The sequence below is a fragment of the Mandrillus leucophaeus genome, unplaced genomic scaffold (genome assembly GCF_000951045.1).
Source record: "Mandrillus leucophaeus isolate KB7577 unplaced genomic scaffold, Mleu.le_1.0 Scaffold144, whole genome shotgun sequence".
Classification (NCBI taxonomy): Eukaryota; Metazoa; Chordata; class Mammalia; order Primates; family Cercopithecidae; genus Mandrillus; species Mandrillus leucophaeus.
This window is the reverse complement of record NW_012101410.1, coordinates 2,824,666-2,843,306: the sequence shown is the minus strand read 5'-3', so window position 1 is coordinate 2,843,306 and position 18,641 is coordinate 2,824,666. Positions and strand designations below refer to the sequence as shown.

At 44.1% G+C, this 18,641-nt stretch overlaps 1 protein-coding gene across 2 annotated transcripts in view; it reads left to right on the top strand.

Moving 5' to 3' along the window:
- KCNK10 (potassium channel, two pore domain subfamily K, member 10) overlaps positions 1-18,641 on the top strand; it is a 150,702-nt gene that overhangs the window by 3,613 nt on the left and 128,448 nt on the right. Inside the window, exon 1 of one of the 2 annotated variants that reach the window (XM_011974284.1) lies at positions 13-514. The exons of the other annotated variant lie outside the window; for it this stretch is intronic. Within the exon in view, the coding sequence (XP_011829674.1) occupies positions 463-514 (52 nt within the window). The 5' untranslated portion in view covers positions 13-462. Of the gene's footprint in view, positions 1-12; positions 515-18,641 lie in introns of those variants that run through there. 2 annotated transcript variants of the gene reach the window in all.

Sequence of the window (18,641 nt, the reverse complement as noted above, 5' to 3'; positions counted from 1 at the left end):
GTGTATGTGCGGGTGTGTGTGTGTGTGTGTGCGGGAGTGTGTGCGCACACGCCTTCGGGGGCTGGAGTGACACTGCAGTGGGCTTCTCCCTAGCCCCAGTCTTCCGACTGCTTAGCCCCTAACCTGCCGGCACCGCTTTCGGGAAGCAGCTTGGCTCTTCCATCTTCCCAAGCCTTCCTCTCCATCCTTTCATCCACCCCTCGCCAATCTTACTTTTTCATTTACCCACGGGGCCGCGGCCGGCCACCCCCTAGCCGGTGCAAACACCCAAGCCGTCTCCAGTTCTCCCCCAAGCCAGTATTTTCCCACCTGTCTTTTTCTGGGGTTTCTCCACGAGCCAGTCCAAGGCTCCCCCATCCTCGGAAATTGTTTTGTTGGACTGCTAAACCGAGGCGTGTAAAGCTTGAGGACTTTATTATATTTGGGTTCTTTTCATTTCTTCCCCTTCTGGGCAACGGAGCAATGAAATTTCCAATCGAGACGCCAAGAAAACAGGTGAACTGGGATCCTAAAGGTGGGTATTTCCTACTTTTGGCTGCCCTCGCCCTGCCTCTGTCTCCGGCGTGTGCGCGCTTCCTTGAGTGGAAGCACTCTCTCTTCTGGCAGCGTGTGTCCTGAGGCTGGGAAATGCGCCTGGGAACTGCAGCGCGGGTGGGAGGAGGGCGGAGGCAGCGTGGGTTCCGAACCCAGATAGTGCCTGTCATTACCACATAATCATTGTCCCTCCTGGATTGTCTCCAGATCTATTTAGATAGACCAAGCCGACTGTTTGGTTTGAAATTGCAAGTGTCGGTATTTGCTTTTGACTTTGAGTGTGCGAGTGTGTATGTGTGTATGTGCGTGTGTCCTTTGTTTCTGGTGATCTTTGTCTCTCTGGCAGATGGGTGGGGTGCCTCCCCCTGGACCTGGAGCTGCGCCGCATGCCCGGGTGTCCTCAGTGGGAAAGGTTTCCTGGCAGCAAGTGGGGCTCGAGTTGCAGCAGCCGTCCCTAGGGGTGGGCCCTTCTCGCAGGGCATGCAGAATAATGGAGCCCACAGGGCCTCCTGAGTCTTCGTTCAATCTTATTACCAAACCTAGCAGCTAGTTAGGCTCAGGTCAGAGTAGAAGCGGAGGAGGGGTGGTTTGTGAGAAGGGTGGGGCTGGCAAGGCATCCGGGAGGGGCACGAAGTGTGCCCGCTCAAGCAATGGTGTGGTTTGCATGCTTTTACGAATGTTGGATCAGGTTTCATCCACGCAAAAGGGAGCGATTAAGACGGATTTGTGTGTGCCTAGCGTCGGCCACCGTGTCTGTAATTAGCATACAGATGTTAAGGCTCCAAGGGAATGATCAGTATGGGAGCAGAACAAGTTGGAACCGCGTGTCCAGTTGTGACAAGAATGCTCTTTAGCATTTCTCTTAGCTCATCTGACAACTGTGTCAGGCGAGGCAACGCCTCTGTGTGTATTGGGATCGAAATTTGTTTATTTGGGGTGCGTGTGTGTTTAATGTTCTTTATGAGTGCATTTCTTCTTTTTCTCCAGACTGGAAAGAAGAAACCTTCTTATTTGTTGAGTAAATGTCTTAGGAATTGACTGGCTGTTGAAGAGTGCGTGAAGAGATACTGCCTTTTTTTAAACACCGAGATTGTTACATCTTAAATACAGCCCAAACCTTTTATTTTGTCTCTACTTGAAATCTCTGGAAATATGGAGGTCTGCCTTTGCTTTTTTGGGGGGAGAATCCCTGAAAAACATATTTGTTAAATGCCTATTGCATACTAAGCCCTGTCCTAGGCACTGGAGATACAGTCAGAACAGGAAAGACAGAAGCTCTGTGTTGGAGTTTACAGTGAGGAAGACAGACCTAAATCAGTCATTGCATGGAGGAATGCATACTTCAAAGTTTATGTATGCTCCAAGGAGAGCATCAGAGGTTTAAGAAAGTGTCTGATAGAAGAGATTGACAAGGACTGGAGAAGGCTTCCCTGAGGAGATGACACTTGGACTTAGGCCTGGAGGATGTATGGGAGTTAATTGTCTAAGGAGGAGGGGAATTGTTGCAGAAAAGGGAACAGCACGTGCAAAGGGCCTGAGGCAGAAGAGGCATGTGTATTTGATGAACTGAAAGAAGGTTCCCATGGCTACTGAAGAGTGAGTGAAGAGGTATTGCCTTTTTTAAACACCCAGGCTGATATACCGCAAACACAGCACAAACCTTTCATTTTGTCTCTACTTGAAATCTCTGGAAATTTGGAAGTGTGCTTTGGCTTTCTTTTGGGAAATCCCTGAAAAACGTATTTATCCCTAGCAGAGAGCAAGAGAGCTTGTGTTTTGAAATATGACTGGGGGATCCACAGGCGAGCCCCCCCCCCCCACCAAGCCCTGTGTTGTTGGAGGTGGGGTAGGGTTGTGGGGTTGGAAGAGTATAGTATTTATCTTAAGCCAATGAAGAATTTGAAGACAAAGAGTGACACGATTTGAACTAAGTTTCAAAACAAGGGCTATGTGCTTTGTGGATATGGGGGACCAGATACAATGGTAGCATGGGCCAGAATAGTTGCTATGGGCATGGAGAAGCGGTTGGAGTAGAGAGCTGTGGAGGACATGAAATCAACAGGCTTTGCATGAATAATGTGTGAAAGTGAAGTGAAGGAATTGGAATGACTGAGATGGCAGCCAGGGTAGGACCAGTCTGGAAGGAAAGCTCATGAGTTCAATCTAGGACTTGTTGAGTGGGACATGTCCCCAAGCCATCCAAGGGGTGTGTTAGGTGGGCAGCTGTCTAAATGCTGGGGTCAGGCTCTTCAAGGAACTTTGGTACAGAGGGAACACTCTGATACTGATTTTGTGAAGCTGGCTTTGGGTTTTAAGGCATATTTCTGTATGATCATCATTCTATATATTCATGTTCCAGTGATGAACACAGATGAATTTTACACATTATACAGCCTGACACAGTGAAGAAAAGCATGCAAATAGCAACTTCAGTTACAACCAGTGGTGCTAAAAATGAAAAAACCTCAACAAAATAACAACATTTAATGAGCAACCATTGCATGCCAGGTGCTTTATGTGTATTATTTCATACAATTATTTTCACGATACTTATCTCATGGTATAAGTGTTCTAGTCTTATAGTCCCATTTGGCACTTGATTGCCATCATGACGCCACTAATCTGCCTTCCAGTGAGTTTCTCTGACTTTGTGCACAGTTGTTCCCAAAGGTAGGGGTGATAGTAGTCTTTTCTAGCCAGGGGATGGAGGCAGGAAGAGAGTGGGGAGTAAGGTGGCATATCTCTTATCTGTATAGAATTATGTGCTAGGTGCTCTTCTAATGCTTTACAAGTATTTTTTTTTTTTTTTTTTTTTTTGAGACGGAGTCTCGCTTTGTCACCCAGGCTGGAGTGCAGTGGCACCATCTCGGCTCACTGCAAGCTCCGCCTCCTGGGTTCATGCCATTCTCCTGCCTCAGCCTCCGAGTAGCTGGGACTACAGGCATGCACCACCACGCTCGGCTAATTTTTTGTATTTTTAGTAGAGACGGGGTTTCACTGTGTTAGCCAGAATGGTCTCGATCTCCTGACCTCGTGATCCACCCGCCTCGGCCTCCCAAAGTGCTGGGATTACAGGCGTGAGCCACCGCGCCCGGTGCTTTACAAGTATTAATTTAATCTTCACAAACATTTTAGGAGGAAGGTATTATCCTAATTTTACAGATGAGTTAACTGAGGAACAGAGAGGTTGAGTAACTTGCCCAAGATTGCACAGCTAGTAGGACAATATTAGAATCTGGGCTCTTAAACACTCTTCAAGTCTGTGTTTCTTACTGGGACTTTGACTTTTGCCTGGTAAGGTTCCCAAAGCTCAGGAAGTGAAGAAGCTTGTTGGGAGGAGGAAAAGAAGAGAGAGGATGAAGAGGAAAAGGGATTGGAATAGGAGGAGGATAAAAGAGAGGAAGAGAGAGGAGGAAGGAGAAGAGGAGACAGTGACTCAACCTTACCCTACTCGTTCTTTTCTCTACTAACCTATTTAGACAATAGTGTTTTCATTTCCATGTCTGATGGGCAAGTCGGTGACTACTGGACAGAGTTTGGGTCTGTATTTTGGAGGCTCTGGATTACACAGACCAAATGTGTTTAGCAGGGAAAAGATGAAGGGGAACCCAGCAGTATTAGGGGAAAGAGGAGAGAGAGAGTTCACGTTACTTGGACTGTAGGATTTGTCTATCAACAGACATGACCCTTCAGGCGGAGGTGCTCTCATGGGTTGTGGAAGGCAGTTGTAATTATGATGTTTTTCTTACAGCCTTATTACCCTACAATTTAATAGCACAAAATGAAGGTGGTTTGAGAATAGATTGGTCTGGATGGCATTTGGGTGGATTAAGCAACGCATTGTCAAGAGGTGTAGGTAAAAACAAGACCCAAATGTAAAATGGTTCTTCTCTGGTGAGCTGTGGCCTTTCTTCCTATTCATGGAACAGAGCCTTCTTCGAAGAGCGTTACTGTTTGTGTAGGACCTACTAAAAGTAGATTGGTTCTAAGTCATAGCTTTCATAGCAGCATTTACGTGCACTTTATTTATTTATTTATTTATTTTTTGTTTTTGAGACGGAGTTTCGCTCTTTTTGTCCAGGCTGGAGTGCAATGGCACGATCTCGGCTCACCGCAACCTCCGCCTCCTGGGTTCAAGCGATTCTCCTGCCTCAGCCTCCCGAGTAGCTGAGATTACAGGCATGCGCCACCATGCCTGGCTAATTTTTGTATTTTTAGTAGAGACGGGGTTTCACCATGTTGGCCAGGCTGGTCTTGAACTCCCGACCTCAGGTGATCCACCCGCCTCAGCCTCCCAAAGTGTTGGGATTACGGGCGTGAGCCACTGCGCCCAGCAATGTGCACTTTAAATCATCAGCATCATTTGTTGATGATTTTCTGCTTAGAATTGGTATTTACCTGCTGCTTTTGTGTATTAAGATCTTGTTAAAACAGTAAGATCTGTAAATAGTATTCCTCTCACTCGAGGCAAGCAGATGAATACAGTATAAAAAACTTTGGATTTGGGGGCAAAATAATTAGCTTCTACAAGTAGCTGTAGCAATACTTAGTTGTATGACTTTGGGCTGCTCATTTAGCTTTTCTGGGTTTCCCTTCCCTTCCATGGAGAAAGGAGTCATTGCCTTTGTCTATCTCTTTGACTTTGTCTCTTCAACTTTCCCCATCTTGATCTGATCTTGGGGCCAGTTGTCTTCCTTTCATTCCTCAAATAGATCACACTCGCATCTGTCTGAGGGCCTTTGCGCTTGGAATTCCCACTGCTTATAATGCATTTCACATAGCTGGTTCCTTTCCGTCATTTGAATCTCAGCTCAAATGTCCTCTTGTCAGGAGGGGATTCCCTGTCCCATCTGAAAGACCTCTCCTCTTGTTCCCCAGCACCATGATTTTCTCTTATGTCATCTGTTCAGTTGTCTTACTGGCACTTGTCATGACTTGAAACCATCTCACTTACTCATGGGCCTTATTTGGTACCAGCCTCCTTTACTAGCATATGAGCTGCATGAGCAGGGACTTTCTCTGTCTTGTTTATTGCCATAACCCCAGTGCCGTGGAAAGTGCCTGGCACTCAGCAACCCTTTGCTGAGTGAGTGGAAGGTTGGCAGAATGGATTGGAGAGGATCGAAGGCTTTATGCATCATGGAAATTGCAGGACGCCTCTAAGCTACAAATGGCAAAGTACAAATAAGGAGAAAGGAAGAATATCCCCAAATACCGGCATTATCAGAAAGGACACTGATATTCCCACTTCCTTGCAAGCTCCAGCTCTCCCTAAAGCCTCCAGTGGGCTGTTTTCCTTCTTTTCTCATCTTTGACCAGGCGTAAGAAGGCTGAATAGAAGTGCGGTGAGGGTGGATGGGTGGACTGATCTAGCCTGCTAAAGATATGGTCAGTGTCCAATAAATAATTTGGCTCATATTAGCTATTGGAATGTGGCTATTTTTAGGTACTTTAATCCACTTAAGAAAGAAGCAAAGCTATAGGATTGGAGCTGGATTTTTTTTAAAAAGCTGCATTTTTAGTGCACACTTTAATGCAAAATTCTGGAGAAGCCCATACCTTATGTGCATAGCACCTTTCAGTTTACAGAACATACTTTTTAGGAATGATCTCATTTGTTCTTTAAACAACCCTATTTTTGTAGGAATTAGAGTCTTAGATTTACTGACACATAAAGCAAGATGTAGAAAGGATAAATGATTTATGTGGGAGCCCAAAGCAACAAACAGGCAGAGCTGGGGCTACCCTAGGCCTTTTGATGCTTACGTCCATGACAGTCTCCTTCAAGCTTTCCTTCCTCCCAGCGTCTTTGTTCATTCCACACTCTCTTGCTCTTTGTTACCCAAAAGTGTATTCAAAGGTTTCTCTGAGAGATTTAGAGGAAGCAGTCTCCCTGTTGATCAGTGAATCTTTAGTCGACGGCTATTTTCAGCAGGTTGTACTTACTGTACAGGTTTACACTTTCATTCTTACGAGCTCAGGTGAAGACCCTTAGATCTTCCTTCTGCTGTACTGGCTAAAAAAATATCTTGGTCTTTCGTGAATGGGGGCCATTTTCAACTTGCTAGGTTGCTTAAGTGCTAGCTTTATTAATGTGTTTCCAAACACACATTTGCATAGCTTAGATTTCCTGGAAAGAAAATAATCTATTTTTTATTTAATATCCAATTTTCAGGAGATCAGTGTTCCAAATGGGATTTAAAATGTGCCAGAATCACCACAATTATCCTCAAAAGTACCAAGGAGCTGTGTTCCAAAAACTGTCTTGGCCAAGATTTAGTTCAGGCTTCTTTTCCAGCAGTATCTAAGGAGCTTCACCATCCTTTTGCCAATCCCGGTGACCACTGGGTTGAATTAAGATTGAGCAGGATAACTTTGCTATTCCATGCCATTTCCAAAACATCTGTACTTTGGCTCCATATGAGCCTCACCTTAAATCTGATGCATTTAAAAAATATAGTCTTTTCCCTCATTAGGAAACTTCAACCACAACTGAGATATGGTGTGAAGTATATTTAATATAGGCACAGTGAGCTAGTGATTTTCTTTCTGCTTTTAGTCTACAGGGAGTTAGAGGAAGAGTTTAATGATAAAATAGAAAGAAGCCATTCTACTGATAGCCAGTTAGGAAGTTTCAGTTTGGACAGCTTCCTTGGCTGATGCAGAAAGGTGGATAAAAGTGACAATCTTTTTCTGTACTCTGATTCTTATAAAGGGCACCTACTGGATGATCCAGATGAGGTTAGAGTGAGTTAGGGGCTTAGCTCTGCATGGCTTGGTTACAGAATCTACCTAAACGTGGCACCAGGAGTGTGGTCACCCTGTTGGTTACACCCACCTGGGTAATTTCTCTCCATAAGTATTATGGAGGTCCAAGGGACCTTCCACTTTTGGGGTCTGGTCCTAGGGGTACTCTTAGTGGAGACTTTACAGTTTATCTACGTCTGGATGATTACTATCACCTAGAATGGGGGAATAAGGACCTCGTATTTACTTGCTAGAACATTTATTTGTCATTTGCAGCCACAGTTTAAGATTATTTTTTCCTCCCTTGTGAGTGTCTAGGACTGAGTACTCTGAATTGAAAATGAAACCTGACTTCCTAATCCTTAATTTAGGGTTGAAGGGAGGGAGTGAGGGAGGGCCATAGTCACTGGCAGGGGATGGCATGGTCATGAGGGAGCATTGCATTCTTTACCTTTGCCATTCCCAGAGCCAGGGAGGTGGGGAGGGATGGGCATTGGAGGTAGTGGGGATGAGGCTGGGGAGTGGATAGGATTTCAGGAAATTTTACGTTTTGTATTACCAATAGCTTCTAGTCTCATCACTTACCCTTTCCATGGAAGTAACTTTGAAGCAGAGTGGAATGGTGGGGAAACAAGATTAGAAAGGAAAACATAGGATTTACTGCCCTACATAAGCCAGGTGATTACAGGGAAATTTTCCTTCATTCCTCCCTTCCTTCTTTTCTTCATTCCTTTATTCCTTCTCCACCCCGCCTCCCCAAATCCTGCAGAGTTTGCTTGGGCGCCTGTAGTCCCAGCTACTGGGGAGGCTGAGGCAGGAGAATGGCGTGAACCCGGGAGGTGGAGCTTGCAGTGAGCCGAGATTGCGCCACTGCACTCCAGCCTGGGTGACAGAGCAAGACTCATTCTCAGAAAAGAAAAGGAGTTCCTTGAATAGAAAATGAAGATTCGGTCAGGTGATGGAGAGTCTGGAAGTCACAGTAACCTTTGTAGATGCCTAAAACACCAATATTCATAATTTTGACATGCAAGCTAGCAAAAATTATACTACCAAGAAAATGAGTTTCTTGTGTGCAAGCAGAACTTGAGATCCCCTAAATAATCACACACCAAATATTTAGCATGATAAAGATAAATAGTATAACTTACTAAATTTAATGTGATATGAGCCTGACACGCAGAATAGAGATGCTTGATATTAGGTGTGATAAAATATTTGACATCAAACCTTCACTTACTTTGTCCTCTGAGACAAAAGTGAGGCACCAAGTGTTTAAGAAAAATTGATGGGAGGAAAAGCTTAGAGATGAAAAAAGTCTATTTATTAATTTGTATTTTTCTCTGAAAATTGGGGAATGTTGTTACCCATGTTAACCATGGACCAACCTGGGCCAGCTCCTGGATTCTGCTGGCTAAGAATGTTGCTTTAGGCCAAAGGAATTTATCTGGTTCGACCTATGCATTATTACGATAACCTGAAAAGAGATTAAATACATGTTGTAGTCATTTAACCTAGACTCCGGGCAAAATGTCACCGTCTGTACAGTATAGGAGCTTAGGATAGGAGACCTGGTTTCTAGGACTGGCTCTGACACTCATTTAGAAAAGGAGGGAATTGAGTTTTTGGTTGTTGAGATCCCTTCCTTCCCTAGTAGTCTTAGATTGCCTAAGTCCTCATCCAAGCATGATTTACTAGAGGCTGATTTGGGAACATTGCTTCATTTTTCTATGACTTGGTATCTTCATCTGCAAGATAGAGATAATTACAGCCATTACTTCCTTGGTTTGTTATGTGGATTACATAAAGTGATACATGCAAAGCTTGTAGAAGAATGCTGGATCATCATAAAGGCTGCATGAGTGGTACCTGCATTATGCTGTTCTCACAGTTGCAGTAGACAGCCTGTGAAGTCAGGGCAGCCTCCAGCTCAGCCTCTTGGAAGCATCTGGTTCACTGTCTGGATCATCCAGGAGGTGGTCCATAGCAGAGCACAACCCTCCTGGTACTCTGGTAGACTCTTAGTATTCTTAGTTCAGATTTAAACAACCTAGGCTGTCCTGGTTAAGTCAGAGAAAAGACCAGTGAAAGAACATGGCTTGGAATCACAATATTTGAGTCTGAGTTAATGTTGTACCAACTTTATTAGCTGTGTATCATAGTTGATTTGGGTTGCTTTAATAAAATTCCACAAGCTAGATAGATTATAGACAACAGAGATTTATTTCTTATTGTTCTGGAGGCTGGGAAGTCTAAGATCAAGGCACTGGTAGATTTGGCATCTGGTGAGGGCTCGCTTTTCAGCTTATAGATGGTGCCTTCTTGCTGTGTCCTTTCATGGTGGAAAAAGTGAGGAGTCTTTCTTGGGCCTCTTTTATAAGTACACTAATCCTAATCATGAAGGCTCCATGCGCATGACCTAATTACCTTCCAAAGGTCCAATCTCCTAATAACATTACCTTTGGGGTTAGGATTTCAACATATGAATTCTGGGGGGACACATTCAGACCATAACACTATGTGAGCTTGGCCACGTCACTTAACCTTTCTTAGCCTTAGTTTTCTTTTGGATAAAATAAAGATCACAATAATAACCACTTCACAGTTGCTGAGATGATCAAATGAGACAAATGTGAACAAACTTCATAAACTGTTAAATTCCAGACCAACATTTCCCAAAATGTCTTCTATGAAACATAGATTCATCAGATACTCTGAGAAGAAAAGTGGTGTCATGGTAAAGTCAGTTTGCAGTATGATACGTGCTCAGTCATTCCTAGAGAGTCATCATGCACGTTAGCATGTTACTGTATTACTGTGTAACAAATAACCCCAACATTTAGTGGCTTAAATCAATATAAACATTTCTTATCTCATAAGTTCTGTGGATCAATAATTCAGGGATAGCTTAGTTGGGTGGTCTGACTAGGAGTCTGTCATTGGCTAGTCAGATGTTGTCTGGGCTGCTGTCATCTGGTGGCTTGACTGGGGCAGGAGGATCTGTTTCCAAGGTGGAGCACTCATGTGACTTGCAAATTGCTGCTGGTTGTTGGGGAGAGGCCTCGTTTCCTGCCAATGTGGGCCTCTCCATGGGATGCTTATGTGTACTCATATGTGACATGGTGTCTGGCTTCCCCAAGAACAAGTGATTCAAGAGAGAACAAGGTGGAATTGGCAACACTTTTTATGACTTAGCTTCAAAAATCACATATTGTTACTACCACTACATTCTTTTCCATAGATGCCAGTCGCTAAAGTTAGTCCACATCTGGGGAGGAGTAGGGGTGATCGCATTCACGTTGGAAGGGAGGCATGTCAAAGAATTTGAGGATATATTGAAAAATCACCATGAGAATCTTTTCCTATTTATTGAGTAGGCACTACATGCTAGGCTAAGTGCTTTGTAGTTATTATCTCATATAATCCTATTCATAATCCAAAGAAATAGGTGAAATTATTATCTCTGCTTTCTGAATGAGGAGGCCGAGGCCTATAGAGCTTACGTAACTTGCCCAAAGTTACCTAGTCGTGCTACGACTTGAACCCAGGTCTGTCTGATTTAATGCCTGAACTCTTACCTCTGCCTCATACGCCTCTCTCTGATAATCCTGTAGTTCAGAAGACTGTTTAATTTTGTTTAAGCCTGCGTTTTCTACTTAACCACAGAATGATGATTCATTTAACTCCATTTTTACCTTTTCATTTACCAATGGCTTGAAACATTATTCTAGAAAGACAGTGAGCATGATGATGATGTATGTATAATATGAACATATGATCTTATAACAGATCCCAGCATACCTATCAGTCCAAACTTGTTGTATTATTCAAATACTGGAAGTGTCTATTGAGCCTGTCTTGTGTGGGCACCATGCTATGGGTAAATGTGTAAACATTTATTTTAAAAAAAAAACCCCACAGTCCACCCTATTTTTTCTGACTGTGAAACTAGAGGTGGAGTGTGATAACTCATGGTCCCAATTCTCTTACAGAGTCCCTTTCTTTACAATGTCCCTTCTTTTACAGAGTCAGTGACTGACAACTTAACTTCCTTGGGTAAAATCAGAAAAAACAGGATGGCCTCCAGGCCGAGCAGTAGAAATGCTGGGGAATGGGGTGTCTGGTGTGTGTCTGGTGTGTTCCTGCAGTGCCTGCAGGCCATGTGTCTGTATGGTGACTGAAACACAAGTCGGCATCCTGCCAAGATGGCAGGGACCGTGTGCCTGGGGGTGATGGCAAACACACAGTGAGAAGCTGCTGATGGAGGGAGGACCGTTAGCACTCCTTGTCATATTTTGAGTAAACATTTTTTTGACAATCTTGTTTCTTTTTCTGTACAGTCTTGAGAAAATGATTTCCAGGAAGCAGGATGCATCCGATGCCTTAGAGGTTCCCATGTTTCCAAACATTACATGCCTGGCTTATTCCTGAGGCAATTTTATATTCTGAAGGAAGTTTTGGAGCTTCTGTGTTCTGGGCAGAGGCGAGTGAATATGGTTTCTTTTGAGTTGCACCATGGACTTGAGAATGATCAGGAGCTGGACATTGTTGAATATGTCACTTACTGCACAAAATGGCAAAGACAGAGTCTGGGACAGGGTGAGAGCGTGTTGAATGGAGCTGCCTGGGGCCCCAGTCACATTCAGGAGCCAGCACTGATTGCGTCTGTAACCATAGTAACCAAGAGTAGAAAAAGTCTCAGGATGCCAAGATGCCATTGTGCCCCCCTTCTGGTTCTGTTGTTTTCCCTTCTATTCTTTCATCCAGAAATTCCCCCATCCCTGCCCCCAACCACCCTGACAAGAGACTCACTTTCAGGGTGGTTTCTATACTGGCGATTTTAACTTCCTACTAACTCAATACTTCCTGCAGCCCCTTTTTCAATTCTGGGATCCACAAGGATTCATTATGATCCAGACTAAGCCACATGTACCTAATTTCCTCCGCTTTTCGATTTTTACTGTGAAAATTGGTCCTAAGTAATGTAGTAGAGATACTCTAAACTTATTTACAGCTGGGCATAACAATGGTGGCTCATGGCACTCAATGTTTCCAGTAACACTCCTGCACTCACAGTCTGGTATAGATTGTGAGGTTTTCAGATGTGTTTTAAATGAACAGAGAAAGGCAATGAGGTGCAGGAAAGAGAGTCCCGGTTTCTTGTTTGGAGATGTGGGTTTGGTACTGGTTGGAAAGTGAGGTGTGGCATGGCGCATGAGGGTGGGGAAAGAGGGGGCAGTGCTCAGGTCATGTAGGGCATAGTAGGTCTTACTAAGGAGCTCTTTTTTTTTCTGAGAATAACAGGAAGGTCTTGATTGATTTGAAGTACGAGGATGACACAATCAGATTTTTATTTAAATCGCTAATAAGTCAAATGATTGCTTTAGTGAATGTTTGCAGAGGATACTTACTGTGTGACAGGCATGGTGCTGACCTCACCTGGGGTATCTGTGTATTCTTATAGGAATCCTACATAAAAGCTGTTAAAAAATATTTATGCAGAAAAAAGAGCTTTTCTTGACATCTTTGAATTATGATAACCAATTCCAAACTTCTGGTTGCAAATGGGAGGTATATCTGAAAGCAATGGCGATTGCATTTTCAATTTCTGTTAATTAAAATGATATTTTCCCTGGCTTTGTTACATGACCCTTGATTCTGTGACAATCTGCATATCTGCAGTGGATGAATCAATAAATGCAAAGCTGGTGCACTCGCTCATATTCTGTTATACTTCACGCGCCTTTTGGAAGCCTATGGCTTTCAGTTCAGCATAGTGGATCTGATAAAAATTGCCCCTCCATGCCCGCCGTCACTTTGTTCCTGGTGTGTCCAGAGGTATTGTAACATTGGGGTATTTCTCCTTTGACTCTAATGGGACTCCCTGCTAGTTGTGTTCTTGTGGACTTAGCTTGGAAGGCCTCCCCAGAGCCTGAATTAATGAAAGCTTCTGATGTGCCGATCCCTTTCTCTGGCAGGGTGAGAACACAGTTTCTATAGGAGCGTGAATGCCTGCTGGTCAGGCAATAATCTCTGCATTCAGCCTCAGTACTAAAGACAGGCAGAGCGGACAGCCACAGGGGGTGGGATTTGAAGAGCCCTGTAGAGTCCCTCTCCACAGCTGACACACACCACTCCATCCCATGACTATCAGGATGCCTACAACCTTAACAGTTACTTTATTCATTAGGTGTTGTCACTCATCCATCTGGTTATTCCATAAACACTTAGCGACTGAGTGCTTACAGAAATGGGGCTAGGCATTTGACACAGAAAGATGAAAAAGACCCGAGGCTGTGTACCCAAAGAAGTCACAGTCTAGCTACTGAGACAGGTGCATCATCAAGTAATTATGATACACCACGATAAATGCATTGATAGAGATATGGATTAAAATGTCAGCTCCAGAACACATCCTGTTAAAATGCAAATGTAGTTCCTCAGGGTAACAGACTAATTCTCAATTACCCATGGGTGCAGCCAAATCAATAGTTTCTATGAGAGAACTGGACCAAGAGAGAACAGAACCAGGGACTGATATTTATTGATAGGCTGGTGTCAAGTGGGAAGGGGAGAAGTCAGGTGCTGTGTAGGGAGCAGGCTGAAGGCTCTGGAGGGTGGGAGTGACAGGAAGGTCACTGAAAGCAACTTTTTGTTGTGCAAATGTTGTTCAGAGGTTGCCTTGCTCATGTTAAATTGACTTCATAAATTGGAAGGAACTTTGAGATATCCAAGCCCATTGAGGCTTCTTAAGGCAACACTGAATCTAGATTGGTCAAGTGACTTGTGCTTGCCCAGACAGCAAAGAGGGAATGAAGCATATCTATGAACCTGTAATGCTAACCTTCATTATTCAACAGTGATGCTTATGGCAATGCCAACAGGTGTTGGGGCCTTTTATTAATTTTTAATTTCAGTTTTTTATTTTTTTGAGACAAGATCACTGCTGGAGTGCAGTGGTGCAGTCATAGCTCACTGCAGCCTCGACCTCCTGGGCTCAATCAATCCTCCCACCTCAGCCTCCTGGGTAGCTAGGACTATAGGCACATGCCCCCAGACTTGGCAGATTTATGCATTTTTGTAGAGATGGGATTTTGCCATATTGCCCAGGCTGGTCTCGAACTCCTGGGCTCAAGCAATCTGCCTACCTCAGCTTCCCAAAGTGCTGGAATTACTGGTGTGAGCCACCATGCTGTGCCTGCTGGAGACTTTTTTATATTCTCCCTCCTATGGGAAAAAGAATCGAGGAAGAGTGGTAGGCTCTACTAGAGTCTGGAGCATATCGGTTCTGAGATTTCAAATTAAATTCTCTGTGTCTGCAGCAAGTACAAATGTGAGTGTATATTCAGCCTCTTGGAGAAGACATCTATTCATTTCTTCAGTGAATATTTGCCCGGTGTCTTCTTCGTGACAGGCACTGTCGTAGGCCCTGGAGGTACAGCAATAAATAAGATGAAGTCTCTGCCCTCATGAAACTAGCCATTTAGCCAAGGCTTAGCATCTCTTACACTCAGGTCAACTTCTGCATTTTAGAAATCTGTTTCAGGCACACATTTGGCAAGTAAAGAGGTTCCAAAAATATGTTAATAAGGATGAAAATGAGGCCATTCTGATATTCCATTGCCAGGCAAAAATGCTTAATATGGGAAGTTAGTATGGAATGAGTACTGATGCTACCGAAGGTGGTGACATTCTGTTAGAAAATTTAGTGATTTCAAAGAAGGCCTCAGAGCTGCCTAGTTTGTAATTAGATTTTGTGAAGACTCTGTGTTAATTAGGACTCCGCGGCTTGTGCATGTATACTGGGACGAGACTGGAGTTTGAGTCTTTTCCATGATGATGGCGTGTAAATTAATCTCCAAGGAATTGCAAGATGCTGAAATGTGAGGTACTCGAGTACAAATTGTGTGAGTGCACACAAGTGTGCATGCACCTGGATGCGTGTGCACGTGCTCACACACACAATACACTCTAGCAGATAGTAACTTTTTGCTACACGTGATTTCCAAAGTGTCTAATTTACATGTCTTTTGAGTAGGGGGAAATTAGGACTTTTGTCTGTTATGTGCCTTGCAGTCTCTTAGCCTTATCTGGGCTGCTGGGGCAGACTGAGGCCAACAGAGAACCAAGGATGCCAGTCTGGGTCACAAGGGCTTAAGGAAGCGGCAGATGGTTGGACTGACTGGGGTGTCCATTAAGAATCCAGGGGTAGTGAGAGTCTCACCTGCAGTTTGAGGCAGGTTGGATGAGGCCGCACTTCCACTGCCAGGACTCTCAGCTGAGTGGCTGGAAGAGACCTGTAGGAGCCATCCTTCCAGTATCTATCAGAGATTTCCGCTCTGTTTTAAGCTCATCCTAGTGATCGAGGGAACCTTGACTGGAGGCGCCGATGGTTGTTGACAGTGGTCATACTCCCACGGCTGCTGCTGGAGATGAAGTGTGTGACGAGAAGATGTGCAAGAGCTCAGGTGTGCCCCACCAGCTCTGCCACTCCCAAGCTTCCGATCTTAGGCACTAACTTACCCCTCTGGGTCTGTTTCCCAACTTGAGAACTGGAAATGATAAAAGTAACTACTCCCTAGGGTAGGTATGGTTAAATGAGATCTCTTAAATGAGACCATGCACACAAAGAGCAGAGCACAATGCCTGGCACACAGGAGGCACCTAATAAACATCAATGATGCTGCTACTGGTAACACCCACTTGCTGAGGGTCTTCGGTGGCTCAGGCATAGTACTCAGTGCTTAGCGTGTAATATGTAATTTACTCTTCACAGTAGCCTGAGTCACTTGCTTGTTCTTCCGGTTAATATCCTAATGTTTAGCCAACCGACTTAGATGCTCATGGCTTCCAAAGGATCTGGATGTAACAAGGACTCCTTATCTATTTTTAAAAAATAAGAGCTTTAATAAGATATAATTTACATACCATAAAATTACCTATTTAAAATGTACAATTCAGTGGTTTTTAGTATATTCACAGAGTTGTGCGATCATCATCACTATCTAATTGTAGAAAATTTTCGTGACTCCAAAAAGAAACTCTATATCCATTAGCAGTCACTCCCCATTTTATCTCTCCCAGTCCCTGGCAAGCATGAATTTACTTTCTGTCTCTATGGATTTGCCATTTTGGGCATTTCATATAAATGGAATCATACAACATGTAGGGGTGTGTGTGTGTGTGTGTGTGTGTGTGTGATCAATTTCTTTCACTTAGCATAATGCTTTCAAGGTTCACTCATGTTGCATCCGTATCTATTTTGAATGAAGAATGAAGACAATCATCTGAGACAGTTGTATTAGTCCATTTGGAAGATGAAGAAACTGAGGCTGAGAGTGTGTATGTAATTTGCTCATGGCCACCCATCTTGAAAGCGTTTGAGCTGGGATTTGTGCCCAGGTCCATCTTGGCTCCAAGGCAAGACCTTGGCCTTCTCATCCACTCACAGGTCTCTGGTTAGACCTCTGCGTCATGCAGAACACCATTTCTATAGAGAGGGGTGTGTCCTACTGGGTGTGGACATCCTGAGGAATTGCTGTAGTTGCAAGAACTCTGATATTTTCCATCTACCTTGAGGAGGATATGGTTTCATGTCTGCATACTCACATAGTGTTGGCCAGTCTAATTCTTTTGTCCATTTCCTAAGGATTATTGTATGAACTTGGATAGTTACAGAAATGAAAGTGATGGGAGAAATATGCTTTGTGCGTTGGAAACCCAGCAACCAGTCACTCAATATGATGGAGGAAATGCCATCTTTCTTGTCTTGTCTTCAATAATAGAGCGTAATGAAACACTATGGTGTCTTAGGTGGCTCCCCTCCTGCCCCGTGCCCCCTCCACCCACCCCAGTGCTTTTCTGGAGTCATGAGATGGTGTATCCCTTCCTCAGTTGCTGTGATGGCAGTGGAGATGGTGGGGACAGGTGCTCATGGAAGGAAAAGGCCTGGTACCAGCGGGCTCTTGGGCAGGGATGTGTGTCTTCACTTCATCATCAGGGAATGAGCTATCATGATGACAGAGCACATCCTATGAAGTACTAATCTTCCCCCACATTTCCCCAAAATTACTTTTGTCCTGCTCTGTTCTCTCACATGCTATTCTAGGGAAAAGGTCCTATTTTATCATTAAAATGCAAATGAGCTTTCCATCTTGCTTCCACCAACGAAGGAGGAAAATAACCTATATAAACACCATGAAACCTTACTTTGACTTAAAACTAGTGAAAATTGGCCCCTGAATCAGATAATTAGCTGAAATTACGTGAACACTTTAGGCCTCCGGTGGCAGATACGTGCTTGTTGTATAGAAATTTCGTCTACCATGGATTTCTCGTGGCAGTGGCCCCGTTCCTGCTCTGGGTTTATGTAAGACTTTCAGCAGCAGCCCGGTCTGATGTAGCAGATGTTCCAGTGCCTGTCCCTATCCTCCTGCTCGCACCACTTCAGCTCATGCTGGCTCGCTTCTGACTGCCAACTTGGCATTTTTTTTTTTTTGCCTTTTTCTTGACTGAGCCTACTCTGCTGCTCCCATGGAAGGCAGGAAGTGTTGGGGAATTAGTGCACCCCAGGAGGAGCCCTCAACCAATAACTGATGGAAGATGGTGCGTAAACACCCCAATTCCCTCAGCCTTGGGTAGGATAACTCGAGAATATGGTTTACATGGGGTCCCAGTTTCCTCTGTAGGAAAAAGTCCACTGGGCGACAGCAGTAGCTACTTTGATACTACACCTTTTATTGGTTTTCTTGGCTGCCTTCCCAGCCCTTTCTCTTTTCTCCAATTCCCTACTGGCAATTTCCTCACTTCCCAAACAAACCACTTGTGCTCAAATCGTAATTGTAGGATCAGCTTCTGGGGAAACCCAAATGAAGACATATGGTAAAGCTTCCTCCTTTTCTTGCCTCTCTGCCTTCTGCCCCAATCAGTTAGCTTTGATGACACGAGTGAGGGGATGCTCAACCTCTCAGGCAGGCTAATGGCTTTCAGGGGACACAATCCACAGCTGATTGGCAGTTTTCTCCCCAAGACATCTTAGAACAAATCCTGGTGCTGGTGAGTGATCCATGCAGCATGAAAAGAGAGGGTAAAGCTTGATGAGGCGTGTTCCAGTCTCATCAAACCACTTTGTTTCCATAATTTTCCTTTTCAGAAGAGGGCAGAATCAAGTACAGTTGATTCTCGTCATTTATGGTTATTCTTATGTTTTATAAAGTTGCTGCAAATCCTGAATTAGCAAATAGTGAACCATTGCTTTTAGGGGAAATATAGGGTTAGGTTCCTGTGAGCCTCTAGTCACAACAACTCCTTCTCCTTCTCCTTCTCCTCCTCTTCCTCCTCCTCCTCCTCTTCCTCCTCCTCCT